Raw genomic sequence first — 22565 nt, forward strand, 5'->3', positions numbered from 1 at the left:
AAAACTTTTTGAAATTGTTTTCTGAATAATAAAGACTCCAAGATCTTCACTTGAGCAATATTCCCGTCTTGAATAGACTTCGTGATATCCAGAGATTAATAATATACCAATGAACGTTTTCATTCATCGATTACCAATGTAAACACATTTAATTTTATATGAACTTCCATAACGAACGGTCTCCAGAATGTACTCATATATGCCAGTAATCCTTCTCAAATAGAGAGATGGATTATGAAGGTTTTATTTCGTTTCTTGCAAATATTCCTGATGCTGTTCTAAATGTATGATGCTTCTGTAATTGTGGCAATCAGTCAGATCCCTCTTTTGCCATTTTTACCAACAGTCCTAGTTCCCATTCACCGGGTTTTGCCTCTTCACGCCACATTTTACAAAGTAATCTTGTAAGTATTCTGGGGGTCTCTTCATTTTCATCCATTATCATCTCAGCAGTTATTCCATCGTCTCCAGGGGCTTTCTATCTCTTGAGTTTTTCAAAGATAGCTTCGACTTTGAATTTGAACTTTGAGGGTAACTTCACCCATGACAGCAGTATAAGCGTACCTAACCATGATTCAAATCTACGTCGTTTCAACTTCATGCATGGATCATGTTGCTGTCCATGCATCAATGATAGAAGGAACAAGGTTGGAATATCTATCAAAGTATTGGTACTGACAATATCTTATCCTCTTTGGGGTGTAAGCTGTTACGGAGCTAGACAGTATATTGAATCAACACATTCACATTGTCATTTAAGTAATATAGTCAAGGAATCCGGTATTATTATTATTCCTTTAAGGACCCTGTATATTTAGAAGTTACGCTTCTATTAATATCGTTTCAGTACGAAATACAGTTTTTCCTTATTGTTCATTAGTTTACCTACCAAACATATCATTGTGTATATTTTAATGTTACTAAAAGTAAAGAAGATATTTACAACATTCTTTATTGAAACATGTTATATTCTTCTCTTTTAGAAAAAAGGTTATAATCAGACATTTTCTAAAAATAACTTTTCATAAACACTTTTGAAAATCCTATTGATTTCCAATAAACATATATTCTAACATAATGACTAACATATTTAAACTACTAACCGCCACCAAAGAACATTATAAGACACCTCTACAGATTCATTTTGAATTACTAACCTTTCAGAAATCTACTGCTTTAATTTAAATAGGATTATATTGTTCTGGGTTTAGTGAACTCTTTTAAGGTATCTAAGGTATGTAACTTAAGATATAAGTGCGCCTCCTTTTTAATGACAATTGCCATCTAGAATATCCAATATCTTCTAGTAAAGTCATAAATTCTCGCGAACTTTCGACAGTAATGCCAAATAATGAATTAAATTCACTGTTCAAAACGTAAAAAAAATTGTTTTTACCTATATCTACTGGCAAAATTATTATATTCGAGTTGGATTAGTGAACAATGTTAAGAAATACTATAAATTTATAATGTAATGAGGAAAACGAAGATATATGGCAAAAAATCTTTGCTACCAGTAGTGATTATAGAGTAACAAAAAAGTGTAAGAAATTTTTTAAAAGGTAACGCTGAGATTAACAAAGTTGTTTTAAGTAAGCTAAAAAATCTATCAAAAACGCAATAATTCAATGAATAAGCAAATTTTGAACAACTTGTATTCAAACTTTAGAATGGTTGAGGTATGTTTATGTAAAATAAGATAGTTTTGTATAACTTTAGAAAGTTTCTTCATTAGCCCAACCTTTGTGAAGATATCAGATTTTCCAAACAAAATACTTTTATGGGGAAAGTTACTAGATTTTTTTCCAAATAATTTCTACAAGGTTTACTTAATTATGCTACTGTACTGAGTGGGATAACTTCTTGAAAACATTTGCAGAAAAAATTAAATATTAGAACAACCCTGAACACACAATATGTATTGGGAATGTAATATACTTTCCGTATTCATCTTTTGGAAATGGAACGGAAAAAAATTAAACATAATCTAAAAAAGAGAACATTTACCTGGATTAAGGTGAAGTTATAATTACAAAATCAGTAAGACTAAGACTATTCAGATCCTAGTGAGTCAACTTATACTAAATGGAAAAAAGAGCTTAGTTACTTTTCAGAAAATAGAATTTAAACAAGGTCAAAGGAATTCATATCTATGAAAATAACGAGGCTGATATTAAGATTGAATTAGTTTTGCCTAAAAAAGAAAAAGAAAACTACCAAAGTACCTTACAGAAAGTGGAACTTTTACAGAATTAAAACGATAACTATTATTATAGATGTTGAATCCATTAATCAAAACACATGAACGATATTAACTTGCGTTAAAAAAATATATACGGAAATGTAATGGACACAATATTTCATAAACATCAATTGATTTTCTTAGATGTTAAAACGGCTAATCAAAGCATATGTGAAAAATCAGCTTCAAGTCAGCACAAAGCACTGAAGTACATCAAAGAAAAGCGACCTCTTACAAGATACAATTCGTATCTATTTTTCTGATAGATTTCAAAACAACCAATAAATCAAGTTTTTATTTTTTGATAAAGGCCTTCTCGTTCCATCAAAACGTTTTTTTTCTAACATCACTAATTTGTATCTTTTGGTCTTAGATTATAACATAGCACAAGCTTTTTCGAAAAGTTGTAAACTGTAAATTATAGCAGAGCAAAGTCTTTTTTAAAATATTTGAATTGTAAACCATAACTGAGTAAACCCTTGTCAAAAACTTTTGATTTGTAAATTATAACAGCAAACCATTTTCTTAAATATTTGAATTGTATATTATAGTAGAGCTAAATCTTTTCAAAATTGCTGGAACTGTTTATTGTAACAGAGGTAAACCTTTTCAAAAATATTTGAATTTTACAGTATATTATAACAGAGGGAAACCTTTTCAAAGTTGCTAGAATTGTAAATTATAACAGAGCAAACCATGCTCAAGAATATTGGAATTGTATATTGTATCGGAGCCAAACCTTTTCAAAATTGTTGAAATTGTATATCACAACAGAGTAAACCCTTTTAGAAATCTTTTGGGTTGTAAAACATAACAGAGTAAAAACTTTTCGAAATTGTTTGAATTATAAATCATAACAGATGATAGTCTTTTCAAAAAAAAAAAAAAATAATTGTTAATTACAAGAGCAGATGCTTTTCAAAATTTGCTTACACTACTGAAGTGTAGCTTTTCATTGACCCTTAAGCAGCCGTATTTTCTTGTCTATTTCCATATCTATGACTAACCTTAATAATCTTGATCGGAATTTGATGAACATATGTAAACTTTTTTCTTGCAAAGTTACTATAGTAATTTCGTCTTTGCTCTCAAGTAACAAGGGAAGAACTATGAATATATATATATTTTTTGTCCTAGAGATTTTTCTTTGTTGTTCGTGAATGATTATTTTAAATATACTTTTAATTTGATATGGATATAGTTTAATACAATACTGTTATTGAAGATTCAAGTTTGCCGTTTTAGTAACCTTCCGTTTATACAATTAGCTCAGATTATAGTTTACTTAATAATTGTATACCCAACTTAATTTCTCTGAAATTATGTATCAAGTTAACATTTTTGGTCATCAATCATGGCTTTTTTAGAGAATTAAATTTTGATGCTTAGTTTGGATATTAGTTACTGATAAAACTTTCTTATATTTCTTGATTATATTTCTCCATGACAAAATAGCCAATTTATTTCGTCAACAGCTTTCATGTTTAAATGACTGACAAATCCTGATATATTGTACATTACAATAATTTCAACTGATATGTTTTCCCTTTTTCTTGTTCTATAGAGATCATTTGATTATTCCAATATCCTACTGTTTATATATCACTGACAAAAGCTATCCAATCTAATATTTTAAACAGTATATTAACTTTCAACTGATTCCAGTTTCATTTATGAACCTGGTCGTCTTGTTCTTCGATAGGAATCTCATGAGTCATAGTTGGCCTCCTGCTGTCACTGAAGCTCATGCAGAACCTCCTTTCTAGGGTCTCCGCCTCTTCTAGGGTTTGAGGGAGAAGGCGTCCAGCTGTCTCAGGTAGAAGGAGCGAGGACAACGCCCCAATACAGCCGAGGCTTCCCAAGACCAGGTAGCTGTGCCAGGGTTTTCCCTGAAGGTAAAGAAAACGTAATCTAGTTAACTGATCACTTTAGATTGAAAAACTATGCTCTTCGTGGATGTATTCTAATAACTGCAAAAAAAAGGTGAAACTAATCTATATTTGATAAAACAGGCAACAAACGACTTTTTCCTTTGTCCTTTAGTCTACTCACCATTGCCAAGACAATGGTTGGCGTCGCCACATTAAAGGAGGAGGCAATCAGAGATGCAATGCCAGTAGCACAGGTTCGGATCGGAGTTGGGTGAAGCTCAGCAGCCTGCAGATATGTCACGAGGAAGGTGATGGATGTGCAAAACTTTGCCAGTAGGACTAAGGCCTGGACACCCAAGATGTTCTCTTCATATTCTGTTTAAAAGGAAGAAATTTAAAAATTTATCGTAGTATATTCTTATCAGAGATTTCTGACCTCCGCCAAAGGTTATTGGAGTCATTCATGGCCTAAGATCTATCTGTGGTGCGATTAGGTCAATAGGGAGTCCGGAGCATCTCATTCCCTCATATTTAGAATATTATCTTCTGTAAATTTTCATTGGAAGGTAACGGTGATAATAATGATCGACAAAGAGTTATCGAGGATATATTCTACTTCAATAACTAGCCTCTATAATTCAAAAAATTCTTTCCATGGTTTTGAGCAACATCAGATGTGGTCTGTATGTTTAGAAATTTAGTTCAAATCATAAAGAATATGAAGAATTGACAAGATTTAATTTATAGAAGGTTTCACCTAGCCCATTTGTTCATTTAACACTTTTACTCATACCCCAGCTGTTGGTTTACTAGTATTGTGAGTAGCTCACTTATCATTAGTTGGTATTTTTCTTTGTGGCTCTGCTATTAGTTTAGCATTTTTAAATGTAGCATTTCTGTTGTTCAGCATTATCATGTGTGGCCCACCTATAAGCATTCATTTAACAATTTACTTCATTGCCCTGTTGTTGCCTTACCATTTGAAAGTATGGTGTGGCTGTTGGTTCAGAATTATTAGGTGGTGCACCTATTGATATATATTTTTTTCTTTATAGCCTTATTATTAACTTAATATTTGTGAGCGTGGCATTGCTGTTGATTCAGTATTTTTACAGTGGTTTTTTTTTTACTCATGGCTCTTCTGTTTGTTTAGCAATGCTGAATGTAGCATTGCTGTTGGTCTATCAGTGTTACTCAGGAGCCTATAGTCAGTTTAGAATTTTTAGATTTTAGTAAGGCTGTTGGCTTGGTATTACTAAGCATAGCGAACTTGTTAATTTAGCATTTTCCCCCATGGCCTGCTGTTGGCTCAATATTTTGAAGCATAGTGTTGCTGTTGGTTTACTATGTTTACATTTAACCCCCTTGTTGATTTAGTATTGTTACTCCTTGTCCTATTGCTGGTTTAGTATATAAATGCATGCAATGTCTATTGATTTATTATTTTTACTCAGAGCTTTGCTGTTTGTTTAGCCTTCTTATGTTGAGCTTTCCTTTTTCTTTAGTATTATTACATGTAGCCCACCAATTACTCTAGAATTTTACTAATGGCCCCGATGTTAGTTAAGAAATTTAACCAACAGTATTGTTGTTTGCTTGGTATTTGAAATTGTACTCCACCTAATTATTCATATATTTTTTACTCTTGGTCATGCTGTTGGCTTGGTATATTTACATGTAATGCACCTGTTAAGTTAACTTTTCACTCAAGACCCTACTGTTGCTTTAGCATTTTAACTCGTGATGTTGCTACTCTTTTGATATTTTTATGTGTGGCCTACCTGATAACGTAGCATTGTTACTCCTGGCTCAGCATTTTTACATGTGATGTTGCTGTTGGTTTAATTATATTTACATGTGGCCAGGATGGTATTTAAAATTTTTACTCATATCCCTGACGACGGGTTAGCATTTTTATATATGGCATTATTGTTTGTTTATTATTATCATATAAGGCCCATATGCTGATTTAGAATTTTTCATCATGGGCCTGGTATTGGTTTAGCATTTTTAGTATGGTGTTGCTGTTGGTTTAGTATTTTTGCATGTGGCATTAAAGTTGATTTTATATTATTACCCATATGATCACCATTAGTTTTACCTTTCTTAGTATGGCATTATTATTACTTTTGAAATTTCTTGTGTTGCTCATCTGTTGACTTAGCATTGTTACACATGGCCTCACTGTTGATTTTACATTTTAATGAGTTGTTTATGTTGGTTTAGTATTTTTTTTATGTGACCCACATGTTGTTTAGCATATTTACTCACAGCTTTAGTTTTATTTTAACATTTTTACACCTGACATTGCTTGTACTTTAGTATTTCTATATGTGCCACACCTGTACATTAAATAGTTTTAGGAGTGACTTATCTGTTAATAGGGCTTTGTAGTTCCTTACCCGACTGTTGGTTTAGTAATTCAACTTGGCATTACTGAAAGTGTAATAGTTTTACATTTAGCCCACTTGTTGATTCAGCATTTTTGCTCATGGTTCTGCTAATGATTTAAGATTTTTGTGAATGGCACAACTGTTTGTGAATTATTATTATTACATTTAGCCCAGGCAGATATAGAATTTTTCTTCAAGGCCCTGCTATTGGTTTAGCATTTTTGAGTGTGAAATTGTTGTTAATTTAGTTTTCTTTTTCCTGTGGTCTTCGTATTGATTTGACTTTTTTACTCGAGGTCTTTCTGTTATTTCGGTTCTTTTCCGAAATCCTTTGCTGTCAGTTAATTATTTCTATGTGGGGCCCATATGTTAATTTAGCCGTTTTATCCATGGCCCTGTTGGTGCAGCATTTTCATTCACGTCCCTGCTGTTGGTTTAATATATTTTAGTGTAGCCCATCTGCTGAATCAGCCTTTACATTCATTGCCATGCTGTTAGTTTAGCAATTTTACATGAGGTCCTGTTCTTGTCTTGATATTTTCACATGAGGCCTACCTGTTTATTTAACATTTTGGTCTTGGCCTTTGTGTTAGTTTAGAATATCTAAGGGTGGTGTTGCTGTTGGTTTAGTACTTTTACATAGGGCCCACAGTTGTTTGGCATATTAACCTATAGCCCTGCTTTTTGTTAAAATAATTTTGCAGGTAGCATTGCTATTGTTATTTTACCAGTGTTCCTGTTGTTTGTTTAGCATTTTTATGTGTAGCGTTGCTGTTGGTTTAAAATTTCTGTTAGTGGCCAACTTGTTTAACCATTTTTACTCATAGTCCTACTGCAGATTTACCATTTTAACCCACGACACCAGTTTTGGTTTAGCATTTATATACCATTGCCCTGTTGTTAGGTTAACTATATCATATATGGCCACATTTGTTGGTACAACATTTTCACCTATGGATTTTCTGTTGATTTGTTATTTTGACTAGTTGCCCTTCTGCGGTTTTAGTAGATTACCTTGCAGTCGGTCTAGTATTTTTACATATGATACACCTGTAAGTTAAGCAATTCCATGCATAGCCCTGCAGTTGATTTGACATGTCATGTGTGATAATGCAAACAGTTTAGCATTCTTACATTTGGCCCTTCTGTTAGTTCAGTAAATTTAGGTGATGTACACCTTATGGCTTAGCACTTGTGCATGTGGCCTTTCTGTTTGTTTAGTCTTTGTATGTAGGTATCTATATTTCAGCAGATGGCTTAGCATTTTCGTATATGGACTACCTGTTGGTTTAGGTTTTTTATGTGTGGCTCTGCTCTTGGTTTAGCATATTATGTGTGTTTTTACAGGGGTTTTAGGATTTTTACAAATGACCCTGTTGGTAGGCTACAGCATCTTTATGCGAGTTAGCCAGTTTATTTATTATATTTATGCATGCCCACCATTTTTCATATATTGCTCCTCTCTTGGTTCAGCAACTTTACACTTAGTCCACTTGTCGGCTAAGCATACTTACACTAGCCATGCTTCTAATTTAGCATATTCATGTGTGTCTCAGCTGTTGATTTTACATTTTTATGTGTGACCCACTTGATGGTTTAGCATTTTGGTTTATGCATTTTTAAACCAGTACCTGTGTATTTAGTATATTTACTTCTGACCTTACTTTTGGTTTAGCGTGTACAGTAATGTATGGTCCTTATGTTGATTTAGCATTTATATGTGTGACCTAATTATCGGTTTAGCATTTTTGTGCATGGTTCTCGTGAAGTTTAGCACTTTTATGCATGGTTCTTGTGATGTTCAGCCTTTTTATGAAGGGCTCACCTGTTGGTTAATATTCTTTATGCTCGCCACACTAGCTTTAAATATGTAGATATGTAAAATCAACATTTAACCCATGGTTAGATAATCTGTTTGTTTAGCATTTTTATGTGGCTCTGCTGCTGGTTTAGCATTTTCATGCATGGCTCACCTGTAGGTTCAGCATTTTTACATCAACCCTACTGTAGATTTAGTCTTTCTATGCAAGTACCACTGTTGAATTTTTGCTTTCATTTGTGGCCCACCTCTTCGATCACCCTTTTTGCATATCGCCCTAGTGTAAATTCATCATTATGGCAATGACTCTACTGGTAATTTAGCTGTTATTCCATATTTTGATTTCTATACATGGCACACATGTTGGTTCAGCACTTTCATATATGGCCCACATATTGGTTCAGTTTTCCTATACAGAACCAATCTGTTGGAGCAGTATTTTCATGAGGACGACCTATCGCCAACTTATAAACAATAGTTCTGCTGAAATAGGTACATTAGTAACGAATTCTCACCAAAAATATTCAAGTATATTATTTTATCAATCAATTCTTGAAATCTTATACAATATGGCAAGGAATGGCGGCATTTATTACTGTAAAGGAAAGAACAACATATAAGAAATTGCACGCAATACTTTAAGTCCTTCATCCCTTCAAATCACACATTACTTTAAGTCGTTCATTCATTTACACCACATAGTACTTAATGTTCTTCATTAGCAGAAAAAATATAGATTATTATCTAAAAATTTATTACAGTGAATAAGATTCTAATTCTTACCTAAAAGAATTAAACGAGAAAGAGAATCCATTCAGCTATTTAGATTACACTGAAATTTACCAGAAAAGTAAACATTTGATGACTTTAGGTGAGCTTAAAATACCTTGACCAAGAAGAACAGCGGTGACTAATAGCGCAGCAGCACAGATAGACATGACACTTGTGTGCAGGGAACGCCTCCCCACTCTTCTGAGTAACAGAGGGACGAGCAAATTGGCGGGAACTTCCACGACCGAGGTGAAGAAGAACCCCAGGAAGGGGTTCTTGAAGACCATTGAGTATTTCATAAAGATACTAAAGTAAATCGTTTGATTAACCGTCCTGGAAAAAAGCAAAGAATAAATGTAGATATGAACTTGTTTTAAGGAGACTTTTTTTATTGTTGAATTATTATGCTTATTGCCATTAAAATTCTATATAAATAGAATTATACCCTCTGGATCATCTTTCCTTGCTTGTGCTCAATGAGGGGAGGGATTCAGAAAGGGGCAGTTGTTAAAGACTATGGTGAGTCCCTTAACTGGATTCCAAAGCTCTAAAAGAAGCAGAGACATAACCCACCTATTTTGGAGCCTCATTAATTACAGAAGTTTCTAATGAAATAGTATCTTTAGGGTTTTTTTTAAATAAAAATAAAGTTATAATTAGGATCTTTAAGAGATTTGAGTCCATACGTCATATATTAGCAATCAAATGTTTTACAAGAGAGAAAACATTATCAACCCTGTTGATGTTGCAAGGAAGATCGATAAAGTTATGATCTATGAGAAAAGATACTTAAGATATATAAATTGAGTAATATAACACGTGAAAATTTCTTGAGAAAAAAATATAGCTAAAAGTTTAATAGCTAAGACTTCATACCAGCAGATGGTAAGGAGTGCTGTTCTACAACTGATAGATGGATAATTCCCAACAAATTTGATGACACTGCAGAAGGTACTCAGAAGAGATAGAAAAGCCCTTCTGATGGCAAGATGTGGGTACCTAGCCACTCCACAGAGATGACAAGAAGGGTCGTCTTTAGCCTCATCCTCATCATTTGGTGTGTACTGAAAAAATACATTAAATAAATTTTATATATTACCCTGAAAAAAAAAATCTCAATTTGAGAAATGTAACGGATTTTTAACTTATATTTCAATATTGCAATGTTCAAACAATGAAATGGGGAAAAAGTAGAGTTCAACTTAGATGAATTGAGTAACTTGACTCTAAGAGGATGAAAGAATATCAAGTAAGGCAACGAAAAAATCTGTAATAAAAAAGCACTAAAATTTGCCAGCAAAAGGTATCATAAAGACATCAACCTGTGCATTCTGAGAATTGCTGATCCTCCAGAGTGAATGTGGGATTAAGGTCGTTAGAGGGGTCAACGGGAGGCCTAGGAAAATTAGGGACTATCCTCAACCTATTACCGAAACGATAACTATGTGACAGAGAAATCACATCATGTTGGAGGTAAAGAGAACTGAGGTAAATTGTACCAAACGAAAGAACAAAATTAATGAAAAAATACAGTCCTCGGTTGAAAAAGAAAATTGACAATATCCTAATAGCATATTTCTTTTCTAGAAGCAGGTATAGTAAATCTAACAGAAGATAGAGGGATTGAGCTATATTTTCAACAAAAGATTTGGAAAATCTGGATTGTGAAACAGGTGTAAATTATCTAGGAGGAAATAAATGCCTTTAGTAGCAAAATAAGAACCTAAGATAAATGAATTTTCAAGGACAAATTAAAAACTTGAGAAGGTATGGAAAGGAAAATACAGACATTTAGTTCGTCGACAAATACATGATAAGTAAATGAAATAAATTTAGGAAGAAATTTGTTGAGGGCACACATTACCTAGAGGAATAACTTAGAGAACAGGAACGGACACACATTGTTAGCAGAAAGAAGTATAAACCAGCTGCAATATTGTTAGAATACAACTTAAAAAGACTGTATAAACCATAACCAGAAAATATTCTATAATTTGATTACATGAAATATGTTATAGCAAAATTAGCAATTAGAACTGAATATAGAACTCATATAGAACTGAAAAGGAATATGGTAAAACTAAGATGTTCAAAGAAAATACAAAGATAACAAATAGAGATTGTTGATGAATAAACATGTATGTGCAGTACATAGATGGAAAGTAAGTATTTTGGCAGGACCTGAGACCTAAATTATAAGAAGGATAAGTATGGCATGGGAATCTTTTGGGAAACAAAATGAGATATTGAAAAGTAGAATGCCACTAAAGCAGTTCACCAGGTACTTGAATGTGCGGCAACTTACTTGCCTGTATATCTTTGCTCAACAAGGCCAGACAATATCTGTAAAACGCTATATAGGCTGTTAATAAAAATCGATCTAAAAAAGAAAGCTATTTTATTAGATGGCCCTACGAGTATTAACGTATGCTTCTGAAACTTGGAGCCTTACTAAAGTCTAGAATATGCTAGTTAAAATTTAAAAAGCTATGGAAAGAATATTTATGGGTATAACAATATGACACATGAAAAGAACAACATGGATACGAGAGCTGATTAAAATGAAGGATATTCTAACATGTAAGAAAAAGAAATGGATATGGGCAAAACATATGTTGAGAATGACAATTACTAGATAGACATTGAAACTAATAAAATGGGTCTCCAAAGATTGCAAAAGAAGTAGGGGAACGAAGAGAAGACGATGGGTTAACGAGCTACGAAAATTTTGTAGGTATAGACTGGCATAGCAAGATCCTAAACAGATGCTAGCGGAAGGATATGTCTAAGGCCTTTGTCCTGCAGTGGACTAGTTACGGCTGATGATGAGGATTATATATAATATATATATATATATATATATACATATATATATGTATAGATATATATATATATATATACATATGTATATAATATATATATATATATATATATACACGCATGTTAATGTATATATATATATATATATGTATATATATATATATATATATGTGTGTGTGTGTAAGTATATACATATATATATATATATATATATATTTATACATGGATATACAGCGGATGGAGTATCAAGAAGTGAAAAAAGCGTGCTGCAAGCGTATCAGATGACCCCTGAATATCATAATGAAAGGTTCCGAATTTTGAAAAAGGACGAGAAAATGACTTTCCTGGATTACGCTTATAAGGTACGACGATGTTTCAAGAGATGGAGAGAGGCTGCTAACTTAAAGGAGAAGGCTGATTTGGAAGAACTGATAATACTAGAACAGTACCTACGAGGAATTCCTGAACACATTCGAACGTACTTGAGAGAGAGAGGAGAAGAAACTCGATAAAGCCGCTTCGCTGAGTGAAGATTACAATAATATCAGTCATAAACCCTCCTCAGGCACGAAGTTTACATCTTCGTTCCAACCAAGTGTCAAGTATTCGCCGAATCATGGAAACCAGTTCGGAAATAACTACGAGAGCAAGTTCAACAGTTACAACAGAAGTAGCCCTGGTACTGTCCTTAAGCAAAATGCAATAGTACCACAGCAACAAACGTCGAATCGTCCTCCTTCAAGTATCATAAAAGACGTACAGAAGGTTGATATTATCTGTTTTAAGTGTGGCAAGAGAGGCCATATCAGTAAGGAATGTTGGTCAAACCAACCAAAAACAGTCGTCCATGTGATTAAAGATAATTCAACTTCACAGAATACGAAGACTAAGAGGCAATCAGGAAAGGACAGAGAGGAAAATGATCCAGCAACCATTTACACGATAAACAGAACAAACTCAAACAGCTTGGACGCCTTTAAACCATATATTTATGAAGGAACGTTAGCAGCAATAGACGGGAGGGAGCGAATCCCAAGCAGGATATTGGGCGACACAGGTTGTAACCACAGTGTGGTGGTGTGGGGAGTACACCCGTTGGTGGAACAGTCTCTCACAGGGCACTCAATTATTTTGAAGGGAATAGGAGGTGAGGAGGTCGCCCCTATTTGCCGTTTAGAACTGTCATGCAAGTTGGTGACGGGTAATTTTGACTTTGTGGTTAAGGGTTCAATGGCTGTCGAAGGAGTAGGCATCCTGCTGGGTAATGAGGTTGGTGGAGCGCCGTTCGTGACTTACCCCATTGTAACGAAGAAACCCTTGAAGTACAGTCCTATGATTGGACTCGAGAAGGACTACCCGTCTCTGTTTCCTAGTGGTGTTACGACTAGGAGTATGAAGAAGGAAGTGGCTGACGAAGAAGAAGAAGAATTTTTAGGATTGATAAACTTACAACATTTTTTTTCCAAAGAAGAGGATTCCCTTGATAGTACGCAAGAGAAGAAGTCCAGAGTAAGCCCAAGCAAAGAGGAACGACGGACGTGTGGACAAGAGGATAAAGAAACAATGGACCTCGAAGAAATAAATTTGGAGGATTTGTTTCCGGAAGAAAAGGACTCAAGATTAAGCCCGAGCAAAGAGGAACAACAGACGAATGGACAAGAGGAACAAGAAACAATCGACCTGGTAAAAATGAATTTGGAGGATTTGTTTTCCGAAAAAGAGGATTCCTATGATGATACGCAAGAGAACTCAAGAGTAAGCCTGAGCGAAGAGGAACGACAGACAAGTGGACACGAAGACAAAGAAACAATGGACATGGAGGAAATGAATTTGGAGGATTTGTTTTCAGAAGAAAAGGATTCCTTTGATGATACGCAAGAAGATAACTCAATCAGCCTGAACGAAGAGGAACGACATACAAGTGGAAAAGTGGATGAAGAAGTAAAAGAAATCGAAGGAGAAATGAACTTGTAGGATTTGTTTTCCAAAAAAGAGGATTCCCTTGATGGTAAGCAAGAAGAGAAATCAAGAGTAAACCTAGAGAAAAGGAGCGACAGACAAGCAGACAAGTAGACTATGAAGAAACGAACTTAGAAAAAATATAAAATTCAACATTAGAAGTAGGACAAGTGAGTAGGAAAAGGCTGATAAGATTGCAATTCAAGGATGCAACATTAGCAGAATTATTGTACCGTGTGGTGGACGAGACGGAGGCACAACAGTCTCTGACCTGTTATTATCTTAAGGATGGGTTGCTTATGAGGAAGCATAGACTCGCTGATATCCCTGGAAAGACCGAAGGGGTGATATATCGGCAAATATTAAATACCGTACCATTGAGAAGACAGGTGACCATGATAGCGCACAAGACAGAACATATGGGGATAAGAAAGACGACGGAGAAGATAATGAAACACTTTTTTTCTGGCCTGGCATGCATAAGGACGTGAACCAGTTTTGTCGTGCATGTCTCGTATGTCAAATGGCTGAAAAGCCCAACGAGTGCATCAAAGAAGCTCCCTTATGCCCAACGGAAATACGATGAGAACCCTTCAGGAAAGGACCGAAGAAAAGGTTAGCAGAAAAATGGAAGGATCAAGAGAAAACAGAAGACGAATATATCAAAAATTTGGTGAAAAGAATCAGAGATAAGAAAATTTTCCCTAGAAGGCATGAAGACGACGAGTCAAGGACGGAAGAAGGAAAGGTTTGGTAGGAAGAATACGAATAGACTGGTTGAAGGACCCTTCAACAAAGGACCAAAGAAAATGTTGGCAGGAAATATGAAAGATCGAGAGGAAACAGAAGGAAATGTTACGGATTGGAGGAAAGGAAACGGCGAGGGAAATTTTCCCTAGAAGACATGAAAACGAGGCAAGTACAGGCGAAGAAAAGGTTTGGCATGAAAAGTACGAACAGAAAGGTTATGGTAGAACGGCAGGTATTGGCCTACGCATCGGAAAGAAGATTCCCTCTCGCCAACGAGTTCCCAAAACCATTCCGGATTTTGGAGGAAAGCAATGGACGGACCTACGTTATCGAGATATCAGGAAAAAGGAAAAATCTGAGGAAGGCCATGTCAACTTCGAAGCCGATACTTCAAGCACCGGAATTCAAACAAGAAATGTCTTATCTAAGTGGATACATCGAATAACGTGATTGGAGCTGTCATATTACAAGAAAATAAGGAAGGAATTCTTCATCTTGTGTGCCTTATGCCCTCGAAGCTGAAGAAGAAGCAACGAGTCGACTCGACACTTGAAATGGAACTGCTGGTGCTGATCACAGCAATGAACAAGATTTTAATTTATGTAAGTCGACCTCAATATGAAGAGATTATAGTATATTCCGATCACAATCCTTTAACTTTTGTGAATAAGATGAAAGTAATAATCAAAGGTTAACTAGATGGTCATTATGTTTGCACCGTATTGTATTTACGTAAAGAATAAATCAGGTAAAGATAACGAACATGTTAAGATTGTGTGTTTGCAGATTATTTATCTCGGGCTGAATCAATAATACATAACAGACCCGTTATGAATAATCTTTTTTAGGGGGAACTATCTTACGAAGCTGGTCTGTTGTAGATTAAATATCGTAGATTATTGATAATGTTATTTATATTAATTTGTATTGTTTTCATTTGTGCATTGAAGAGATGATACCCAGCTCGTAAAATGAGCCCCTCTCCTGTAGATATAAGTGTTTTATGTAAATTACGTAAGACTTTCGTAGTGAATTTCATTATATTCTTTACTCAAGTTAAAATATGTAATTTACATATTTTTTTTTTACGAATAGATATTTTTATTTCATGTATGTTTGCTAAGAAGTCTTACATAGTCTATTTGAAAGTTTTGTAGGATTCATGTGTGGTAGGAACAACGGCATAGGTAATGTTCTTTTACATTTTACAATGTATTGCGTCATGTTAAGAAGAGCATTTCAGAACCTGTGCTTTGGAATGTTCTTTACCATGTTTTTTCAAATGTTCATGAAATACCGGTGAGAGGATGTTATCTTTTTTTTTTCATTTGGCGGACAATGGGTGGGTGGAGCTAGCTGACTGACTCATCTGGCGTATCGTACGTACAGCGCTTGGGAGAGTTGTATTTGGCAACTTTGACATTTGGTACAAACCACACGCTTTACAAACAAGTTAGAACCTTCTGGAATTCGCAAAATTTGTTATATAACGACCCAAGGTTGGGTCAGAGTCAGAGAGATAGACAGACATAGAGATCGAGTTTAAACTGCAGCTAGAAGATAGCCTCCTTCCCCCCTCTCTCTCTCACCCACCCCCGTAACCCAGTGTATTCGAAATGTTCAGTGCGTTCTAGTGTGTCCACTCCTAAGTGACTCTTTGCCCCAAAGCAAATCATGTGTCACGCAATACTAAAATGTGATTTTTTAATTCATTGTTATAGGGTGAGTGTTGGCATTGTATAGCATTTTTTGTAAACGGGCCTGTGGGCAGGATATATTTGTAAATCAATCTGGTTAACTAATATTCATTTAGAGTCAGACTTGAACATTGTACTATTTCAGAATTGTTTTAAGCATTTGTATTATTTTCATTGCATTATTTCTTTTCTATGGTTTAAATTTTATTCAGATATGATACTTCAAGTTAAGTTATATGATTTCAGATCATAAAATTTTTATCTTATTCAAATTTTTTTTCAAATTTAATTTTTTCTAGTGAATTACATTAGTATTATGTAAATTCTTTTCAAAGTGCTGCAATTTATATAAAATATAATTATTTTTGTAACGAGTGTATTATTCCAATCATCACTATTAAAGACCAGTTTCCGCTTGATTCCTGTTAAGAACCAAATTGAGAATTAGACAAGTTTTATTAATACTTAAAGGTAATTACCTAGTCAGGTTTTGTGTGTGCATTTAAGAGACCTTTGGATATTCAGTGTTTTATATATTGCTGTCTGGGAGTTATTTAACGGTCTCAGAATTCGTGTATTTATGTTTAAAATGTAACAACCTTAGTGTAAAAGCAAACAAGGTAATTTGGAAATTGAAAGGTTGATGAACTTTACAGTCGTAGTATATATAATATTATATGTTTGGTTCCCAGTCACGAGCCATAGTGTAGTATATTTTGTTAATACCCAAACTTTTGGAGTCATAATCGTATAATATGTTTTGGGTGTTCAGACTCGGAATCTATACATTAATATATATATATATATATATATATATATATATATATATATATATATATATATATATATATATATATATATATATATACACACACATATATATATATATATATATATATATATATACATATATATATATATATATATTTATGTGTGTGTATATATATATATACATATATATGTGTATATATATACATATCTACACATACACACACACATATATGTACATATATATATATATATATATATATATATATATATATATATATATATATATATATTCAAATATACTACAAATAACATTTACTATTGAATTCTATCTACCACAGTATCACAGACCCATAGGGAGATTCACTTTATATGCACCTTTTCCTTGCCAAGGTTGTGAATCTCCCAGAGGGACTGTGATCCCATGGCAGAGAGAATCCGATATTAAATAGTAATTGCGGCCTGTTTTAAAAATAAAAAATAAAAATCACGCGAGTTAGTGATAAATTATAGTATACATAGATATGTATCTATATATATATATATATATATATATATATATATATATATATATATATATATATATATATATATATATATATGTGTGTGTGTGTGTGTGTGTGTGTGTGTGTGTGTGCATGTTTGTGAGCGTATTTATATCCGTAAATATGTGTGTAATCTAGTGAAACAAATTATATAAACAAAAAGTATGCATACGTATATGTGTCTAAATGATTGATGAAAATGGGCCCGTGGGGGCTGTTGTTCGGGAATTTTAAAAGGTGGAAAAATGGGAGAAAAATAGAAGACTGAAAATCTTCAAAACTTGGTCACAGCTGGAATAAAAACTTTTAGAATACTGTGTAGTGTTGAGCCTCATGGCTATATTACGAACAGATGGAACTGTCCTCCCGGAGGATCTGAGTGTAATGGAATGATCATAATTAGGAAAAATCTTATGCAGCATGCATAATGAACTAATTGGAGGCCTGTGCCAGATATTAATATTTAGATCCGGAATAAGAAAGTTCCTGTCCAACAAATAAAGATGAGAATCATCAGCTGAAGACCAGGCCGGAGAATAATACTCGAAACATGGTAGAATGAAAGAATTAAAATACTTCTTCAAAATATTTTGTTTATCAAAAATCTTAAGAGACTTTCTTAATAAGCCATCTTTTGTGCAATTGAAGAAGACACAGACCTAATATGTTTCTCAAAAGTGAATTTGCTGTCGAGAATCACACCTAAGATTTTAAAAGAGTCATATAAAGTTAAAGAAACATTACCAATGCTGAGATCCGGATGTTTAGAAGCCACTATCCTTGACCTACTTAAAATCATACTGTGAATTTTGTTAGGATTCAACTTCATGCCCCGTAATTTCCACCATTCACTAATTTTAACTAGATCTCTATTAAGCGAGTCAGCAACCCCAGATCTACTACATTCAGGAGAAGGAATTAATGCAAAGAGTGGAGCATCATCTACATATGCAACAAACTTGTTTTCTAGGCCAAACCATGTGTCAAGTGTATATACTGTAGTATGAAAAATAATGGCCAAGAAACTATCCTGGAAACACCAGATATCACATTCCTATACTCACTCTGGTACTCATCAACAATGCTTTGCGATCTATTTCTTGGAAATTCAAGAAAATGCTAGGAAACGACCCATTCACTCCCAACTGTTTGAGTTTGAAAACAAGGGCTTCATGATTAACATGGTCAAAGGCAGCACTAAAATTAAGACCAATCATACGAACATCTTTACCACAATCAAAGTATCTCTGTACAGCATTAGAGATTGTAAGAAGGGCATCACCTGCTCCAAAGCCTTTACGAAAACCAAATTGCAAACTAAGGAACAGACGATTAACTTCAGCAAACCTATTATAACGTTTTGTCAAAAGACATTAAAAAACTTTAGATGATATAGGAGTTATGGAAATTGGGCGATAATCAGTTGAACTTCAGCTACCACTAACACAATTACATAGTGCTAACATGCACAAAATAACAAATAACTTAGAAATCTACGGCTTTTATTAGAGAAAAAAAAAGAAGCAAAAATACCAATTGGGTCTACTCCATAAGCGTCAACGTTCGTCAAGACAGCTTTAATTTCATGAGATGAAAAAGCTAAACTAGTGTGTTAAGCCTCAGGAAAACCGGAATGAGGATCAAGTTTCTCATTACTCTGCTTACTGCAAACACATCAGCCAAAAGTGTTGCCCTTTCCTTTGGACAGTGAGTGACAGACATCTAGTTTAAGTAAAGGAGGAACTGTTGCATCTACACCATAGAGTACAGATTTAAGGGTAGTCCACCACTTATGCTCCTGGGTTGTACCAGAAAGGGTTTCTTTTATGGTTAAATTGTATTCCTTTTCCGTTGAAGCATAAACTCTCTGAGCAAAAGCTCTAAGCTGAGTGTAGTTATTCCAAGTCAAATCTGATCTGTTACCCTTTCCAAAGATGATAGGCCTCCTGCTTCACCAAATAAGGACGTCTACAATTGACACACACACACACACACACACACATATATATATATATATATATATATATATATATATATATATATATATATATATATATATATATATATATATATATATATATGCAAAAGAACCACAAGGAAAATGAAAATATGAAATATAAGATTAAGTCCTGACTAGTTTCGTGATACTTCTTCAGAGGACTGATTTATTGTTGTTGTTGTTGTTGTTGTTGTTGGAGTATTATAGCCAACACTTGTTGTTGGCAGGGGCCAAGATAATAATACGCTCTTTAGCCCCGTTAGAGATAATAATCACACTATTAATTGGTCATGCGCAAAGAAATTGGTTCATTCAAATAACTTATTGGAAAGAAACATCATAGAGTCCAGTTTCATAAAAGAAACCTTTGAAAATAACTTGAATATTGTACATGGAATGTATAAACTCGACTCCTTTATATGTAAAGAAATTTGCAAGCGATATAAAAAAACTTTAACCACTTAATGTAGAACTGAATGTACTGTGAATAATTAACATTACTGTGAAATTAATATTTTGACATAAACTACCATTCACTGATGGGTACAATTATTTCATATAGTATACATAAGTACTTTGATACTACATATTATGCTAGATATAAGTACTGATATATACGTAATTGTATATTTATGGCAATAAGGTTATATGTGCATAACTACATATACATGTTAATCCTGTGTAAAAACATTTATATGTAAGGTTATATATGTGTCTGTATATGTATACCTGTATGTGTACATGTATGTATATGTCTATGTATATATTTATGCATGTGTCTGTATACGCATGCCTGTATGTAGAAGGTGGTAGGTTGGCCAGGGCACCAGCGGTAAGTTGAGATACTACCGCTAGAGAGTTATGGGGTCTTTTCACTGGTCAGAAAGTACTACATTGGATCCTTCTCTCTGGTTACGGTTCTTTCTCTATGCCTACACACACACCGAATAGTCTGGCCTATTCTTTACAGATTCTCCAATGTCCTCATACACCTGACAACACTGAGATTACCAAACAATTCGTCTTTACCAAAGGTTTTAACTACTGCACTGTAATTGTGCAGTGGTTACTTTCCTCTAGGTAAGGGCAGAAGAGAATCTTTAGCTACAGTAAGCAGTTCTTCTAGGAGAAGGACACTCCAAAATCAAACCATTGTTCTCTAGTCTTGGGTAGTGCCATAGCCTCTGTACCATGGTCTTCCACTGTCTTGGGTTAGAGTTCTCTTACTTGAGGGTACACTTGGGCACACTATTCTATGGAATTTTCTTCCTCTTGTTTTGTTAAAGTTTTTATAGTTTACATAGGAAATATTAATTTTAATGCTGTTACTGTTCTTAAAATATTTTATTTTTCCTTGTTTCATTTCCTCACTGGGCTATTTTCCCTGTTGAGGCCCCTGGGCTTATAGCATCCTGCTCTTCCAACTAGGGTTGTAGCTTATCAATTAATAATAATAACAATAATATTTTTATGTATATATTTATATATATATACATATATATATATATATATATATATATATATATATATATATATATATATATGTGTGTGTATATATGATATATATATGTGTGTATGTATGTATGTATATATACATACATACATACATATATATATATATATTATATATATATATATATGTATATATGAATATATATATGTGTGTGTGTTTCTCTGTGTATGTGTGTGCATGCATATATGAGTTCCCATTAGAACTATGTCTTCATTTGAAAGCTTTTCATTGATTTCTTTGATCTTACTACACGTTTTTGTCCTGGCAATTTCATATTCTCTCTTTATTTCTGGTTAACTACCCTTCATCTCTTCTCATCATATATTCAAACTATCTCAATCTTGGATCTCATTGCCTTTTTCCAAGCCTTCTGACAGCACATATATCCATAAATTACCTTTATTAATACGAACTTCCCACTATAGCCTACTCATGAATCATAATATAGTAGCGTTGATCTTGATGTCCCTTTGAATGAGAATCTAGTCAACATATTTGATAGGCACATCCCTTATCGTCTGCTAAGGTAACGAGTGAAGGACAAACCATGGTTCAATGAAAATTGTAGACGTGCTCATTTGGAGAAGCAGGAGGCCTATCATCTTTGGAAGGGTAATAGATCAGATTTGACTTTGAATAACTATACTCAGCTTAGAGTATACTGTATATATATATATATATATATATATATATATATATATATATGTGTGTGTGTGTGTGTGTGTGTGTGTGTGTATATACATACATATATATATATATATATATATATATATATATATATATATATATATATATATATATGTGTGTGTGTGTGTGTGTGTGTATATATGTATATATATATATAAATATATATATATATATATATATATATATATATATATATATATATATATATATATATATTCACTGCATACATATACATATATATATATATATATATATATATATATATATATATATATATATATATATATATATATATTTATATATACATATAAATATTTTATATATATGCATATAAATACATACATATATATATATATATATATATATATATGTGTGTGTGTGTGTGTGTGTGTGTGTGTGTACGTGTGTGTGTACATACATTCATACATGGCCACATACATACATACATACATACATATATACATACAACATAAAACAAAGTCCCATAGAAAAGTGGGTAGATACAAATGAAATCAACACACTGATCACTGTCATATCTTACTTTAATTACTAAGTGAGAGATAATCGACCTTTGTGGTCAATGCTCCATAGTACCAGTAGAACGACTAACAATCCTACCCACACTGCCATTCAGACACTCTTGAGCTTCTGGGTATTAATTAAGTCCTTTTCTTTCCAGTGTGTCCTCTGCCACCCATCCCTAGCTAGCCCTTTTAAGTGTTCTTCTCCTA

General features: G+C 33.5%; 1 protein-coding gene across 1 annotated transcript in view; it reads right to left on the reverse strand.

Annotated features, from left to right (window-relative positions):
• Positions 1-934: 934 nt before the first annotated feature.
• The window catches only part of LOC137627708 (beta-alanine transporter-like), a 48325-nt gene continuing 26694 nt past the window's right edge, over positions 935-22565 (reverse strand). The window contains exons 8-11 of the mRNA XM_068358951.1: positions 9973-10160; positions 9212-9429; positions 4295-4488; positions 935-4131 (exon numbers count right to left, since the gene is read on the reverse strand). Coding sequence (XP_068215052.1) covers positions 3910-4131; positions 4295-4488; positions 9212-9429; positions 9973-10160 — 822 coding nt within the window. The 3' untranslated portion in view covers positions 935-3909. The remainder of the gene's footprint in view (positions 4132-4294; positions 4489-9211; positions 9430-9972; positions 10161-22565) is intronic.

The sequence above is a fragment of the Palaemon carinicauda genome, chromosome 35, assembly GCF_036898095.1.
Source record: "Palaemon carinicauda isolate YSFRI2023 chromosome 35, ASM3689809v2, whole genome shotgun sequence".
Classification (NCBI taxonomy): domain Eukaryota; kingdom Metazoa; phylum Arthropoda; class Malacostraca; order Decapoda; family Palaemonidae; genus Palaemon; species Palaemon carinicauda.